The sequence below is a fragment of the Camelus bactrianus genome, chromosome 22 (assembly GCF_048773025.1).
Source record: "Camelus bactrianus isolate YW-2024 breed Bactrian camel chromosome 22, ASM4877302v1, whole genome shotgun sequence".
Lineage (NCBI taxonomy): Eukaryota > Metazoa > Chordata > Mammalia > Artiodactyla > Camelidae > Camelus > Camelus bactrianus.
This window is the reverse complement of record NC_133560.1, coordinates 26,063,469-26,079,675: the sequence shown is the minus strand read 5'-3', so window position 1 is coordinate 26,079,675 and position 16,207 is coordinate 26,063,469. Positions and strand designations below refer to the sequence as shown.

Sequence of the window (16,207 nt, the reverse complement as noted above, 5' to 3'; positions counted from 1 at the left end):
TATTCTGACTATCTGGTCTCTGTTGCAAAATCTGTATATCCTGGCTTCTCTCTTACCTCTTCGGAGCACTCAGAGCTATTCTGAGAGGCTGCCTCCCAGCCTTTAGTCCTCAGAAAGTCTGCCTAATAAAATATAATTCTCAACTTTGAGGTTGTGCTTTTTTTTTTTTTTTTTTTCAATCTCCGTGTATGATAACTTCGGGCCCTCAAAGTGTGGTCCAGGGACCAAAGCATGGACGTCACTGGGGAGCCAGTCAGAAAGGCAGACTTCCAGGCCCCACTCCTGTCCTAATAAACCAGAACCTGAATTGTAATAATATCTGCAGGTTCTTGTTAAAATTTGAGAAGAGCGTCTTAGAAGCTTCCCCCTCACTCGGATTCCGCCACACTTGTATTTGCAATTCCTCAGCACTGAGATATGTGTGTTCCCCGTCGGGGTGACCCAGGTGAGCTGCCAGGGGCTGGGATTTGAACAGAGACAGAAGAGAAGCGAATATGCTGCGGCCAAGGGCGAGGCTGCCTTTCCAGTGCTGCTAAGTCCCGGTCCACCGCTCCCAAAAGGCAGGAAAGCCACCACCGGAGCTCGCCGGAAGCGCATGGGAAGCGAGTACGCATGCGCGCAGAGAAGATGCTGGAGGGGGCGGGGCCTACTCGCTGGGCGGTCCCGGCTGCCGGTTGGCGAGACGGAAGGAGAGGGGAGGGATTTCCGCCTCCGCCAAGAATCGGAAGTCACTGTCTCCCGGGTGAGCGAGGCAGTCGCTACGAGGATCGGCGAGTGCAGGTAAGGGTTCGCGAGGGCAAGCGTTGGGGCTGAGAGGGGTCGATCGCTCTACGACTCCAGGACGGGTGCTCACGGGGTCCTGGGGGAGGCGCCGAGGGACCAGGGCTTGGGGGGCGGCCCGTCGGGGAGCTTGCCTCCGGGAGGTCCCAGCCCGCTAAGCGCGGCTGCTCGGAGGAGGCCTGGCTCCTACGGGCGGCCAGCGAGAGGCGACGCCGAAGCCTCGGTAAGTCTGGAGCGACCGGCTCACCCGCCTCCTCTTGAGTCACGGCAGGGTCGGTGGCTGAGCCCTCTTCCAGCCCCCCTTGGCGCACTTGGACTTAGATCTCCACAAAAGTGCATCCCGAAGTCCCCGGAGCTTTATGTGCAGGCCAGACCCCTTTTCTGGAATGTAGTTGTGGGTGCTGTAGTCACTGGAAAAAATGAGAGGTTCTGGGGCTCATCTGTACCTTCTGATCCCGGAGACTTGTTTGTGTATTCAACAGATAGTTACTGAGCACTTAGTGCATACCAGGCACTGTGCGTGCTGGAGATTCAGCAGTGGGCAAATCATGCTCGCACCCCAGCCCGCAGCACTGACATTCTAGTGGAGAAGTGGTCAGATGCTGGATGTATTTTAGAGGTCGAACAGTAGGATTGGGGTGAGGTAAGGGGCGTGGGAGAGGGCCAGAGGAATCGAGTGTGAGTCCAAGGTTTTTGGAACTTGATCTCTGCTGGGCTGAGGAAGACTGCAGGAGAGCAGGTTGGGGTGTTTGGAGCTTGGTTCTGGACAGGTTACGTTTAAACGCTTGTTAGCATCGGAAGAAGTGTGGCTGAGGCAGGTAGTCAGGGGAGTCTGCGGTTCAGAGGTGACAAAAGTGTAGAGAAGGCTTGTGAAGCCCTGACACTGGGTGAGCTCTCTGTGGAGATGAATGGAGATGGAGCAGTGAGGGACCCAAAGATTGGGTTTGTGGCCTCTTGTGATGTGGGGATGGGGGTGGGATCACAGCAGCAGCAAAGACTGAGGAGCTGCCATTGAGGAGGGGGTGGGAGAGTGCAGGGCCCAGAGAGCCTTGTGAGAAGGGTGGGAGGAGGAACTAGGGTGTCCAGTGCCCCTAGGAGTGGGGACTGCCCCTTGGGGTGGACAGCATGGCGGGGGCATCTGTGTGGAGAGAATGGGAGGGAACGCCCCTGGGATCCTTGGGGCCCTGTGCCAGTCCTCCCTTCACCACAGGCCAGCCAGGCTTGCTTGCCAGCCTGATTCCTAGAGAGTCAATCTAGAGGGCTGCATGGGTCCCATGAGTCACTGAATTCGGCCGCCTTCCTTCCACAGGTTTGCCCTCCTGCAGACATGGGGCGTAGAAAGTCAAAACGGAAGCCACCCCCCAAGAAGAAGATGACAGGCACCCTAGAGACCCAGTTCACCTGCCCCTTCTGCAACCACGAGAAGTCTTGTGATGTGAAAATGTGAGTGGGGACAGGGGCCTCCCCTCTCCTTCCTCAGTCGGGAGGCGGCTTCCCCACTCCCACCATCCTCCATCTCCTCCAGCCTTCCTGATTGGGGGGTGGGGGTCATCACCCACAGACACAGGCCTTCTCATTCACTAGTCCTTCTGTCTCCTCCCACTCCAGGGATCGGGCCCGCAACACTGGTGTCATCTCCTGTACCGTGTGCCTAGAGGAATTCCAGACGCCCATCACTTGTATCCTTGGGAAACCAGGCTTTTTCCAGGGGGTGAGGGTGGGGCGGTCAGGGCTGCCCTGCCCAGAGTGGGCTGCTCAAGGACACCCAGCCCTCCTAGGTGCCCTGATGCAGGCCTGTGGCCACAGAGAGGAATCAGGACCACCTGCTGACTTATGTGGGGTGACAGGGTGCAGGGCAAGGGGCTGACAAACACTTGTGTGAGCAACAGAGTATGTATAAGAAAGGGGTCCAGTGCTACCAGTTGCCCTTGACCTAAGCGGCTCAGATCTATCAGAACCAGTGGATGTATACAGCGATTGGATAGATGCCTGTGAGGCAGCCAATCAGTAGCAACGCAGAAGACCCACCCCCCTTGGCAGCCCCGCCTGCTGGGTACCAATCCAGAGACATTCCAGGGTTGGGGTGTGGGTCCAGGGCCTTTGCAGCCCTTTGTGTGTGTGGAATGGGTGTGGGTGTGAGTGTAATTGTGTATGGCTGCAGGTGTGGCTGTGGGGGTGTCCTCGCGGGCACGGGGTGGAGTTGAAGGGTTGCTGGGCCCCAAGGGCCTGAACTGCCTCTCTCAGCTCTCAAAGCCTTTGACTTGCTCCCTCTTCTGGCCCCTGGCTCCTCTGGGGCCCTGGTCAGGACATCCCAGGCAAGGGCAGGCCCAGCTGAGGCTGCCTCAGGACTCTCCAGCCTCCTCACCCATGTCACCAGCACTTGTCCGTGTGAACTGGACTGCCCACCCTCCTTCCCTGCCCTCCAAGGCCTTGGGCCTGCGGTTCCAGCCACAGTCCCAGGGGCCCCCTGGCAGGGTGGCCTGATTTCATGTTTGGTTGCTGTTGTAGAGGAGGGAGGGGCTGGGTTGGAGACAGCTGTCAGTCACAAGCCCTTAAATAAAGCAGCCGATGCAAAACTCTTGGCTCTCTGATTTCCTAGGCTCTGGGTCAGCCCCAGGGGCTCAATGAGGTAAGGGGGGTGGGGGGCTCAGGCATTCAGAGGTGGCCTAGCGTGCCGGTAGAAGTGGAGTTTGGTCAGTCCTTCCAACTGTCCAATGTTTGGTCCGCTCTGCAGGCATTGGGGGTGAAACCAGGGAAACGGGTCTAATGGTGTGGGGGTGGGGTGGTCAGCCTGAAGAGGGTAAGGCTCAAGGGCCACCCTGTACCCAAGACTGTTCTTGAACCCAGGAGGCCTGGCTTCACAGCCTGGGGGTCTCAATTCCTCATGAGCCCAGGGTCCAGGCTGAGGGAACAGCTCTTGGCTTCCTGAGGGCTGTGGGGAGGACTGGAGGAGTCTGGGGTAGTGAAAGGGGCCTTTTTCCTAGGGTGGTGAGGAGTCTTGGAAGGCTGGAGGTGGGGCCTGAGGCACGCTCGTGGTGTAATATTGGCCTTTGTGCACATTCCCTCTCCCTGAGTTCCTGGCACAAAGCTCCTAAAACCTTGGAATTTCCTGAGCAACCTGGAGTATCTTTTGTCATTCATAAAGAGCCCCTCTGATCACTCCTGAGATTATGCTAATGATTTAGGGTGGGGCTGGTCACTGGAAAGGGATTACTAAAATCTCAGAGGCACCCACCAACCCTGGGAAGGGGGAGGGTGAATTAAGCTGAAAACAAAATCTGATGAGCTTCGACGTTAAACACACAGAGACCCTGGGACACTTGGAGAGGGCAGGGGTGGGCCACAGCCCTCCACCTCACCTCGCCCCACACACATTCCACCTGGCTGAGTTAGGTCCTTTTGTAATAAGCCAGTAATCTAATAAGTAAAATGTTTCTCCAGCTTCTGTGAGCTACTCTAGTAAATTAACCAAATCTGAGGAGGGGGTCATGGGAACCACCCATCTACAGCTGGTTGGTCCGAAGCACAGGTAACAACCTGGACTTGTGATTGGCGGCTGGAGTGGGGAGGGGCAGTCTTGGACGTAACCTTTATCCTGTGGGATATGGTGTTCTGTCCAGGCAGATAGTGTTAGAACTGAGTTAACTGTGGCGGTGTTGGAAAAAACCCATCTGAACATGGCTGGTGGTGAGCACCTGGGTACCCCCATGACCCCCTCAGATGGCCTTGTGGTGTGGGTGTCCTGACGCTCTGGCAGCCTGGGCCAGGTCCAACTCCTCCTCTGTCTGGCCTCATGAGCCCTGGCAGCAAGTCACCTGGGCTTTGGATTCCTCGTTGGTACAGTGGGAAGGATGATGGAACCTTCCCAGGGAGCCTATTCATGATTCCTGGCATGATTCGAGCAGACTCGGACCCACTAGGGCAGTGAGGGATTCGAACAGCCAAAGAAGGTGCTGAGCTAGCCTAAAGCCCTGTCCACCAGGTCCAGCCACTGGGTCTGCCATGTGTCCCCAAAGTCCCACTCTGCCCTGACATGACCCTCCCTGGAACTCCCACCTCCTCCCTCCAAGGCCCCAGGTAGGGTCACCTGGCCAAGGCAGGACCCAGCAGACATGGATAGAAGGTGGACAGGTGCCTACTTCTGGGATGAGGGGTGTGCTCTCTGGGATCCAGGGAAAGGGGGCTTGTTCTGCCATCCAGGGCCCGCCCCCTCAGCCTCACAGGCCAAGTGCTAATATGGTGCTGTTTTCCCGAGGAGGCAGGGCCCTGGGCCAGGCATGGATCCTCCTCAGCATAGCTTCCCCTTGCTGGCCCTCAGGGAGCAGGACTCCGGGAAGCCAGGCCAAGAGTGCCTAGAATCCAGTTAACAAGGCCCCTGGGGGCTGTGTGCAGCTATGCACGCGGGTCCACTGATGTCTGTCTCTGTGGGTCCCCAGGTTCCAGCCTCACCCCCTGCCCTGGGGAGGAGAGGGAAGAAGACTGTGCCCACAGCACGGCTGCACCCTCTCGTTGGAACCCTGGCAGTTGGTGGCTTCGGGGCCCCTCTGAAATGTGGAGAGGTTGGGGCCTTGTCCAGACTTCTAGGGTCCAGGGCTGGCAGGCCAGGCTTGGACAACAGCCCTAAGAAGAGGGCAGAGAGGGAGCCAGTTGCACGGGCCAGCTGCACCCTGCGGTCAGCTCCTTAACAGTTCTGTGCCAGCTGGTAACGGGCCATTGCCCTGGGCACCCAAAGTGCCCATCCTCCCCCAGCGCTCTGTCCACTCCCCCCCCCCCGCAGTCTCCTCCAGGGCTAGAGTCCCCCCGCCCACAGGGGCCTCCAGGCCCCGGCTTGTCCATTCTCACTGTCACAGCCAAATGTCATCCCGTCTGGAGGCATCATTTCATTTAAGTTTCCTGAGACCCCACACGGTTCCAGGTCCTCATTTCTCTGATGGAAAAACAGGCCTAGGGAAGGGAAGCGACTTACCCAAGGTCACGCAGCTAGTGAGCTGCAGAATTGTGATTCACATCCCATCCAGCCTGGCCCGGGGCTTGGCCTCTTAACACAACCCACAGACCCCCAGGGAAGGCACGTGGGTACCAAGCACATGTGTGTGTGTGGATATTACTTGGGGGGCTTCTTGTCCTGGGGGAACACCCTTGCGAGGGTGTATGTTATGTGTCTTGGGTAGGAGTATGTACTGCATGTGTGAGTGTGAGAGTGGGTGTGGGAATTTTGTGTGTGAGTGAGTAGGGTGCCTGTCCTGGGTCCAGCGAGCAGCTGTGAGCTGTGTGTGTGCATCTGAGGGTGCAGTGAGTGTGTGTGCCTGGGCAGATGTGTGTGCGGGAGACAGAGTGTATCTGAACAGGGTTGTTGGCATGTGCGCAAGAGCCACGCAGGCTCTGGGGGGACGGAGCAGCCCCAAGTCCTCGGCTGATTTTACAGGCATTTATTGTGCTCCAGTGAAGTAGAAAAAGAAAGTGCTCGCGTTACAAACGCCGCTGTCACATCCCGTACGCCAGCTGCAAACCAAACCGCGTGTGTCCGCTGGGTCTCTGGGCATGCAGTTTGCTCCCACTGTGGGAATGGGGTTGGGGGCTGGGGAGCGAGCCTGGGCTCTGGGGGCTTCGCTTGGGGGGCTTCTTGTTCTGGGGGAAGCCACCTGTGGGGAGTGGGGAACAGCAGGGTAGCTTTGCTCAGTGCATCCTTTGGGTGTGTTGGGAACACCTGGCTCCATGTTGGACCCCTGCAGCGCTCCAGGGAGGAGACCCCCGTTCCCACCCCACGGGCCCCCCAATCTGCTCCCCCCAAACGCTAACCCTGTAGGCAGGTGCCAGGAGGCTGGAGGAGCCATGCAGGGGGAGGGGGTTGGCGGGCCAGGCCAGGCCCTGCCAGGAGCAGCAGCCAGCCTCCCTGGGGGAAGGCGGGAGGCCCAGGGCCCTAGGCGGAGTTGTAGTAGTTGTGCGGGTGGTGGTTGTGGGCAGGCTCGCCCAGCTCCGGGTACTCGGGCGTCAGGCAGTACTTGGGGTCGTAGACCTGGCGCGGCAGCCCGTACACCGTCATGCCCCGCTGCGAGGCCCCCTTGTTGCTGCCCATCTGCAGGCTGACATTGAGTGTGTCACAGTGTTCCATGCCCAGCCCTGGCTCGAAGATCTGACGCTTGGTCCCGGGCGCGGTCATGCCGGCCTGCAGAGGGCAGTGCGGTCAGGCCATGGGGGTGGCGAGGGGCACGACCCCACCAGCCCGGCCTGTGCGCCCCCCTGCCCCCGCATACCTGGCTGGCTCCCTTGTTGGTGCCCATCTGCAGGCTGATGGTGGCCTGGTCCAGGGGCTGGTCCGTACCCAGCTTAGGGTCGTAGAGGTGGCGCCGGGTGCCGTAGGCTGTCATGCCCTGCTGACTGGCAAACTTGTTGGTGCCCATCTAGGGAAGCCAGGAGGAGAATCACCCCGAGGGTTACAGAATCTCCCCATGGGCCCTGAGGTGTAACTGATGTCAGTTTCCACCCTCAGGCTACAGACTGGAAACTGAGGCCCAGAGAAGGTGTGTCACAGACTGGTAAGTGGCTCAGAGCACGGGGACCTGACTTCCAGTGGGCAATCCTGGCAAGGGAGCTAGCTTCTCCTGGCCTCAGTTTCCTCATCTATATAAAAGGTATGATGCCAACAGTACCCACCCCCTAGAACCGCTGGAGGAGTGAGTTAGGGTACAGAAAATGCGGAGCAGATAGTTTAGTAGTAGGGACCATCCTGTCCCCCCCGAGCCTTCAGGGATCAGGGTGCCCTCTCAGCCTCCTCGTCCTCCCGCCTCCTCTCATCAGCGAGACCCCGGTGAGGAAGGGGCGGTACCTGCAGCCCGATGATGTTCCTCCCTTCTCTTAGCTTCTCGGGCTCAAATTTCCGTTCCTGCTTCTCTGCATATTTCACTCCCACGTTCACCTTGTTCCCTTTCGTCTTGGCCTGGGGAAGGAGGGGGGCTGGGACTGATGAGGGAGCCCCCAGGCTGCATCGTCCCCTTGAAGGCCCTTAGCTGCACCTGCTGGGCTAGGGGTGGGGGGGTGGGCACCAGCATCCCAGCCCAGACTCGCCCAGCCCCCCTGCCCCGTGCCCACCCTCCACCCACACTCACCATGCTGGCCAGGGCCAGGAGGGTGGACTGCACTTGTGTGTGGTTGGTGTTCTCGAACAGGTCGTTGGCCTCAAAGATGTCATGGGGCTTCACCCCGTACTTGGTGATGGCCTTGATGAAGTTTCCGATGTTCTCCAGCTGGAGGGGAGCCGGTGGTTGTTAGGGGTGGGAGGGGGTGGAGGTCTGAGGGGCTATGGGCCAGGGCTTGAAAGAGTTAAGAGAGTCGAGGCTCACCTGGTGCCAATTTTGGGTGGATTCATTGACCTTCTTCACGGAGCCTGGCTGGAGCTTATTAATGAACCTACGAGGAGGAGGGGAGGGCAGTGAGGAAGGTGACCTGGCAGCTCCCGGGCACACCCAACCCAGCAGGACTAGGGGTCAGGATGACAGTCGGCGGGCACTATCCTTTTTGCTGTTTCCCCTGAGTCAGCTCTCAGCAGCAGCCCCACCACACCACCGGCAGGCACAGGCTGGACCGAGATGGGCAACCAAACTCGGGGAGCTCGACTTGGTCCCGGTCATAAAGTCTCCCTATCAAGGGTGTACAGGAGTCTCCGGGTGTGCCCCTGCCTCACTGGTGACCATGTTCCAGTCTCCTTTTCTCTTTCAGACCTCTACACCACGGAGAGCCCGCAGCTCAGAACTGGGGCCTCTGTGCTGGCCACCCTCACCCTCTCTGATCTCGTCCAAACTCTTGACTTTAAATGCCATTCCTATGCCAATAACTCCCCAATATCTCCCTGCAGCTGGCCTCTCAGCCTCTATTCCAACTCCCCACATGGAAATTTCCAATCACACCCACCCTACCCAGACTCCTGGCACCCACCTGCCCCTCACCCTAGAATTCCCTCCATCCTCGCCAGCTCAGTAACCACTCCCTTCCAGGTCTCAGACAAAGCCCTCTGCTGCCCTCGACTCTCCTCTCCCTTTCTCAACCCCACATCTGATCCCTCAGCAATTCCTTTGGCTCTGCTCCTGAAGACTTCCAGAAGCTGGCCTCTGCCCTGGTCTGAACCACCAGGGTCTCTCTCCTGGGCTCTTGCCTTGATCTCTGATCTCCCTTTGGGCTCCCCGCTTCCACCTCATTGCCTCCAGATGATTTTCATCCCACAGCTAAAATGGCCTTGATACAGTTCCAGTTACTCCCCAGTTCAAAGCACTCCCATGGTCCTCCATTGCCTTAAGAATAAAAGCCTAACTCCTTAGCATGACTAAGAGGTCCGGTATCTTCTGGCCCCCAGGTAACTCCCTCCACTTTCCCTGATCATGCGGGCTTCTTCAGTGTTCCTTGAACACAGGAGGCGTGCTCCTACCCCAGGGCCTTTGCACTGGCTGTCCCTGCCCTTAAAAGCCCTCCCAGCAGCTCCCCTCACTTCATCCAAGATTCTGTTCAAATATTCCCCCCCTGACCATTCTGTACATAGCAGCAACCCTTCACCCCACTGGGCACACCAACCCCATCCTTCCTCGCTTGATTCTTCATGGCACTTCCCACCACAGCCATGTGTGTGATTATTTCATTAATTATTTGGTCAATCGCCCCCCACTAGGACTAAAGCTCTATATGAGCTCTAAGTCGAGTCTTTTGTTCACTATCCCCAGTACCTAGACCTGGCTGGCATACAGAAGGTGCTCCATAAATGCACCTACTCCATAAATGGGTAGGTGGGTGGCTCTGCACTCTTTAAGACCTGTGACACCAGGACGTTCTCCACCCTACCCCCATTCCTTGTTCCTAGCAGATATGGTAGAACAGCATACCCTGGCCCCTCCCTTTCCAGCAGCTAAGGCTGGGTAAGGCTGCACCTTCGGGAAACTTCCCAAGCACGCGCTCTAGCCCTCATGGTCACTCTGCCCTGGGTCAGACTCAGAGATGAAGACAGGACTGTGGCTGGGCTCAGGGGCCCGCCCAGAAATAGGGTTGTGGTGGAATCTGGAAGGTGGAATCTGGAATCAGGGCTTGAGAGTTGTGAGGGATTGCATCTCCCTTGGTGATTAGGTTCTGAGAAGAGTAGAAAATCAAAGCCCACTAGAATTACTGTGACACATCCCTCAGGTCACCAAGCCAGTGATGGACAACTGTTGTGACCCGCTGCCTTTTAGCTATGATCTCCCTTTGTTGGAACTCTGAAGGCCACAAATGTGGCTGCCCTGTATGCACTGAAGACTCTAGATTCTGAAGTCATTTCTGTTGGAATGGCATGAGACTCTGGGCCATGTGTTTCACGTAACGGAGCCTCAGTTTTCTTTTCTATTCAATGGGCACAATGATCATTTTCCTTCTCAGAGTTCTGTTTTGAGGTCTCAGATATAAAGTGCCCAATCCAGCTCTGGGCTTATGGTTGTGTGAGGGATTTGGGCAGTAGAGGTGAGGGGTTGGGGCAGGGGCAGCCCAAGGCGGAGGGAAGGGAGTGCCCCACTCACTCGCAAAGGATGATGCCGTCTTTGAGGCCGTCCATGAAGTTGTTGCCGATGCGGCGTCCTGTCACCCCCTCAATCCACTCTCGAAGCTCCTGCTCCCGCTGATGGTCATACTTCTGGGCCAGCTGGGGGTGGGGGCACAGAGAGGGTGGTGAGGACACAGTGGAGAGCAAGGTTGGCTCCCAGGCCCCATCCGAGGCTCCCAAAGCCTGATCTCTTCCATCCCTTCCCAACTAAAGCAGTTCTGCCCCAGTGTCCAATGGGGAGGGGGGACGGGGTGTGTGTGTGCTGGGGGGCTGAGGGCCCGGGTTGAGGTGGCACCTGCCCAGGGTGCCATTCCGGGCATTCTGAGGTTTGGCACCAGAGAATGTGGACCAGGCGGGTGGAGAGTGAGATACTGAGCTGGGGGGGGGGGGGGCGGCGCCTAGCCCTCTGGTTCCCCCTCCAGACCAAACTTGGGGCTTAGCTTCTCCTGGCCCTGCCCCGCTCCTGGAAGCCTCAGGCAGGGAAGGAGGAGCCCTAAGGAAGTGCTCTTGAGTGCTGAGTGCCGCCTGGCAGGGGACTGCTCTGTCTTGCATCTCTGTCTCAGTGTCTCTCCAGGTCCTCATCCCGGCGGCTCCCTCTCTGGCTGAGGGTGAGAGCATGCTGGCCCCAGCCATGTCTGTATTTCTCTGTCTCTCTCCATCGCTGGATGTCTCTTTCCCAGCTCTGTCTGTCTTTCCTTGGTCCTGTCTTTGCGTCCCCATCTCTCCACGTCTGTCTGGGGGTGGGGCCCAGGGCTCCTCCATCTCTGCCTCCATAGGTCTCTCGGTCTCCAACTCCAGGTTCCCTGCCTCTGGTGAGGGTAGGGCTCCGCCGTCTCTCCGCCTCTCCATCCCTGTCTCAGTCTTATCTCGCTCCTGGCTCGCCCTGCCCTCCCCCATCCGTCTCTCTCTTGTCTCAGGCTCCCAGAATCTCTGTCTACGTCTCTCCCCACAACTCCCCTACCCCCGCCTTCTCTTCTCCCACTTGGCCCCCCTCCGTTTCCCCAGAACCCTCCACCCCAGCCCAGACAAGCTCCCAGCCCCTGGGGGACCTGGCTGCCCCTTCTCCTGGGAGAGGGGGAGATGGGGGGACCTCCCCCTCACCTGGCCCGGGCCCTGCCGCCCCCCTCCCCACCAGCCCGGCTTTATAAAGCAAACCGGCCCTTATATAGCGCGGCCCCGCGGGCCGGGCTCCCGAGGCCGCCTTATATGGCGCGGCGGCTCCGCTCGACTCTGGGGCCGGCGCTGGGGGGAGGCGGGGGCGGCGCTGGGATCTGTCTCTGGCCTGAGCACCTACCCCCACAACCTGCCCCTTACTCCAGCCCTTAAGATCCCCCTGACCCAGATTCCCAACCCCAGCTCCCCACTTCCTGCCTGTGGAACCCTGGGAAAAGCCACCCTGAGCCTCAGTCTTCCCCTCTGTCCAATGGGGTTGGGACTCCTTCCCTGGCAGCACTTACGAGAGCATTCCAGTGGGCTGGGGACTTCCACCTCGTTGCCCTGGACAAGCTGACCCCATTCTGGTGTGTGTCGGTAGGGAGGGGCAAGTTCAGGGTCCTAGTTCTGCACTTCCCTTATATAGGACCCAGCTACTTGTCTCTCCTCTCTGAAACCTCATTTTCCCCATCCATAGACCTAAGAAGGTGTCTCATTGTTTCCCCAGCTCCAAAATGAGTAGACCCTTGCTATGTCCCTAATGCCCACTCTCTGCCCTCCCTAGCTGTCTCCCTCTCCTTTACCATCTCCCACACTTTGGGGTCTCACCTCCCAGGAACCCCAGCTCTGGAACACTCCTCAAATTCTTTGCCAGGCTGAGGATGTGGGCAAAATCAAGTCTTTCCCAAGCCGCCCAGGAACAAAAAGGATTAACAGGGGACCCTGATCAAGTGAGGTTTCTGCAATGGACCGACCGCCTCAGTTTACCCATGATGGCTTACGTTTCCCCATTTCACACCTCAGCAGTAGCTCAGGGCTCTGAGATGCTCAGGCCAGGGAGGAAGTCCGCCCCTTCCCCATCTTGTTTCTCTCTCAGGTTCCAAGTCACATGGGGCAAGAAGAGGGTCCAGGGAACCTCAAGAGAGTGGGGCCTCTGGCCTTGCAGGGCATGTGGGCCAGGCAGGGGGAGGCCCTCCAGCCCTACCTTGTTCTTCACCTCGGCTGACAACCCGTAGGCGGGGCCTCGGTTGAAGTGAGCAGAGGACATGCTGGCTGATGGTGGGTGGGCAGCGGTGGCCGTGCGCTGAAGACCGGGGCAGCAGCTGAGGCTCCGTCTGTCCCCTCTTCCCTCCTCACACGTTTTTGAAGATCTGGAGGCGGCCCGGGCCTCTTCCAAGGCCGTCCCATTGGCCATAGGGGACTGCCAAGGGGCGGGGCACCCCCATCTCAGCCACCCCCACTTCGTGATGTCAGGGCCTTGGTATTGGGAGCTGATTGTGTCATTGTTTCCACCTAGGGGGGCGGCCTGGGTTATTCTTGGGTTGGGGGGCTTGGCCAGACAGAGACCCACCTTTCCCCTCTCCCCACTGTTCAGTGGGCCTCAGGCTGGGTCTCCTAGTCTCTTTGTGTCTGACTCTGAGGCCATGTCCCCACGTCTCTGAGGTCATCTCTCTTCATCTCTTTCCAGTCTTGAGACAGGACTGACGCCTGTGGTAGTTTATCGAGCACCAGCTGGGGTTTAAATCCAGAAACCAACAGTCTATAACTGTAAGCAAGTCCTTTCTCCTCTCTGAGCCTCTGTTGCCACGTCTGTAAAATGGACTAATGATGGTGCCTGCCTCACAAGGGTGGTGGAGGGTCAGAAAAAATAATGCCCCTGACATGCACAGTGTAGTGCCTGGCACAGGGAAAGGCTCAGGAAATAGCAGTATTTCTGCTGAGAATCTGGCACCCTACTGCCGTCCCCTCCAGCCCCTCATAAGGACCTGGGGGAGCAGAGATCCTGGATCTCTGGGTCGCAGGCCATGGACACCCCCATATATCCCTGTCCTAGCCAGGCTGGCCTGGAGAGAATACTCGCAGGCAGCCCTGCCTGGCCAGATCTCACCCCTGGACCACAAGGATGACATGGATGACATGCACACATCATGCCACAAATGTCAAGGTCATGTTAGTGACACTTGGGTAACATATCAGCAACCTGCCATACACTCATGATATGTTAAGGACATGGTAATTTGCTGGCCACATGCTAAGGGCACAGCAGTGACATGATAATATAACAGCCCTTATGTCAGGCCCTACCCCAAGTGCTGTACATGTATCAGCTCATAGTTCACAACACCCTCAGAAGAGGATGCTGCTATCATATGCACTTTACAGATGGGGAAACTGAGGCACGGGGTGTGAAATCCCTTTCTCAGTGTCACATCGCTCACCAGTGCCAGAGCAGAATTTGGACATGGGCCTATGAGGCTATGACCCTAACGCTAAGAGGCTAAGGCAGAGTTTCTCAATCTTGGTACTGTTGACATCCGGGCTGGATAATTCCTCATGGTAGGGGGGCTGTCGTAAGCATTGCAGGACTTCAAGCAGCAGCCCTCGCCTCTGCCTACTCAGTGCCAGGAGCACCCCCTTCCCCAACCCTTAGCCTTGACAAACAGAAATGTCTCCAGACATTGCCAAATGTCTCTGAGAAGGGTTTAGGGGTAGTTGGCGGCAGATTGCTCCCATTTGAGAAAAACTGGGCTAAGGCAACTAAGGACAAGGTGATGGAGTGTAATGAATGATACGTTGAAGATACGCCAAAATACGTAAAATAAGCTTACAATTAGCTCCCGCTGTGTACTGAGTGCTTGGCTTTGTTAACTCATTCCTCGTAGCAGCCCTATGATGTGGGGTCTATATTATGTACGGAGAAGTGAAGCCCACTGCCCGGAGTCACACAGCTCCTGGGTGGCGGAGCCAGGATTAGCACACGCAGATTCTCGGATCCATCCCATGCTGGGCCGCCCTCTGCCGGCCACAGGTTGGCACTGCGCATGCGAGGACCCGCGCCTTGTCCGAGCTCTCGGCTGGCGCCCCCTGGAGGTCCAGGAAGGGCGGGGGCGGGGCCTGGCGGCGTCCGGGAGGCGATGACGGGACGCTCTGACTCACTCGGCCCCGCCCCCCTGCCCGCGGCCGCTTGGCCATTTATAGCATCCGCGCGGGCTCTGAAGTCACAGCCCAGGCACGACGGGGGCGGGGTGGGGGAGCACTTGGCGCGCCCCCAGACGGGGCAGCCCGGGGTCTCCCTAGGGGACAGCCCTTTCTGGTTCCGTTTGTCCCTCCAATTCTGGATCGGTGTCTCTGTATCTCTTGCTGTGTCTTTTGGTCGTTCTGCGTCCGTCTCTCTACGTAGCTGAGTCTTTTTCTGTCTCAGCCTTTGTCTCTCTCTGCGTCTCTGAGTCTGTCTGTCTGTCTCTGTCTTTCTCTCTCGCCCCATGTCTCCTCTGTATTATCTCTCCATCTCTGTGTCTCTGTTTCTGCTCCGCGTCTCTGGGTCACCGTTTTTCTCTATGTCTCTGTATTGTCTGTCTTGTGTGATGGATGAAGGCAGAGGCGCAGAAAGGGGACCGATCCCTTCCCGAGACCCCAACCCCAAGGGACTCCCCCATCACTGGCTGCCGGTGTGCTGTCCCCGACTCAGCTCCTATCTGGCGTTTCCCAGGCCGCAGCCCCTCTGTGTCTCAGTTTCCTATCAAAATGAAAAGGATGCACTCTTGTAAGGAATAGAGTTTCCAGAAAAGTCCAGGACAGTCATGAAGAAAAGCCCTGCCTTTCTTCAATCTTAGGAGACCCCGTATGAACTTCCTGACTCTCAGAACTGTCACACACACACACACACACTCTCTCTCTCACACACCTCTGTGCCTGTATGTCAACCGGGAGAATTCCCCCCTTCTCCCTACTCTTGTCTATCTTACCATCCTGGGTCTGCCAGCTCCCACCCCCCAACTAGCTTTCCCCTCCCAAAATGGCTTCTGTTTCTGGAAGGCTGGCTCCACGCCAGGCACTGTGTCAGGCACAATCTCATTTAATCCTCACCATCACCCTTTCAGGGTGGAAATTCTTAGACCCTTTTTATAGATAAAGAAAATTCCAGGTTCAGAGAGACCAAGCCACTCTCCCAGGGTCACACTGCTCCTACTACTCGCAGATCTTCCACATGTATTTCTTAAGTGCCGAGCACACTCCCACCTTGGCACTAGCAGTCCCTTCTGCCTGGACGCATTTCCACGAGATGCCTGCGTAACTTCTGCCTCATATTTTCTGCTCAGATGTCCCCTTTTTCAGAGAAGCCCTCCCTGACCACCTGCTCTAATATAATAGCATCCCTCACCCCCAGACTGTGAGAGGGTGAGCAGAAGGGAGCTGTTCACTTAAGTGTTTGCACCTGGAAGTGGGTATGTCCCCCTACATCAAACTTTCATTTTAACAAGTGTTTTGGGGGTTTTTTTGGGGGGAAATTAGGTTACTTATTTATTTACTTACTTTTTTAAATGGAGGTACTGGAGATTGAACCCAGGACCTCATGTTCACTGGTCTATCTCCAGTACCCAAAGAGTGCCTGCACACAGCAGGTGCTCAAACACTGCTGAGCAAATGGAATTAAAATCGGTAAGTCAGGACTGGAACCCACATCCATTTGAAATGTTGGTGCTTAACCACACACAAAGGAAGGGCATAATTGCCCAGCAACTCTTAGACTGAGGACAGATGAGGTGGGAGGGTCCCCATTTTCATTCCAACCCTCCCCAGAACACCAGTTGGAGGGTGGAGAGGGCGTCAGGTCACAGGCTGTGGCTGGGGTTATTCCAGGCCATTCTACAGCTGCCCAGTCTCTTGTTCAGCCTTGCACGTTGCAAGAAGATGTTTTGTAGGAAAAATCTGGTTGAACAA

General features: G+C 57.3%; 2 protein-coding genes across 2 annotated transcripts; one reads left to right on the top strand and one right to left on the bottom strand.

The window, feature by feature from the left end:
- The first annotated feature begins 629 nt into the window (after window positions 1-629).
- On the top strand, window positions 630-3,359 carry ELOF1 (elongation factor 1). Its single transcript, XM_010966849.3, has 4 exons — window positions 630-780; window positions 2,090-2,223; window positions 2,389-2,459; window positions 2,727-3,359. Exons 2-4 carry the CDS (start codon window positions 2,108-2,110, stop codon window positions 2,789-2,791), a joined length of 252 nt encoding a protein of 83 aa, XP_010965151.1. The 5' UTR covers window positions 630-780; window positions 2,090-2,107; the 3' UTR covers window positions 2,792-3,359.
- Window positions 3,360-6,194: 2,835 nt separating this feature from the next.
- CNN1 (calponin 1) lies at window positions 6,195-12,631 on the bottom strand. The gene is made up of 7 exons (XM_010966851.3): window positions 12,471-12,631; window positions 10,311-10,432; window positions 8,121-8,187; window positions 7,887-8,024; window positions 7,607-7,717; window positions 7,035-7,181; window positions 6,195-6,946 (listed from the first exon to the last, which is right to left on the bottom strand). The coding sequence occupies exons 1-7, from the start codon at window positions 12,531-12,533 to the stop codon at window positions 6,701-6,703; spliced, it is 894 nt and encodes a 297-aa protein (XP_010965153.2). The 5' UTR covers window positions 12,534-12,631; the 3' UTR covers window positions 6,195-6,700.
- Window positions 12,632-16,207: the final 3,576 nt, after the last annotated feature.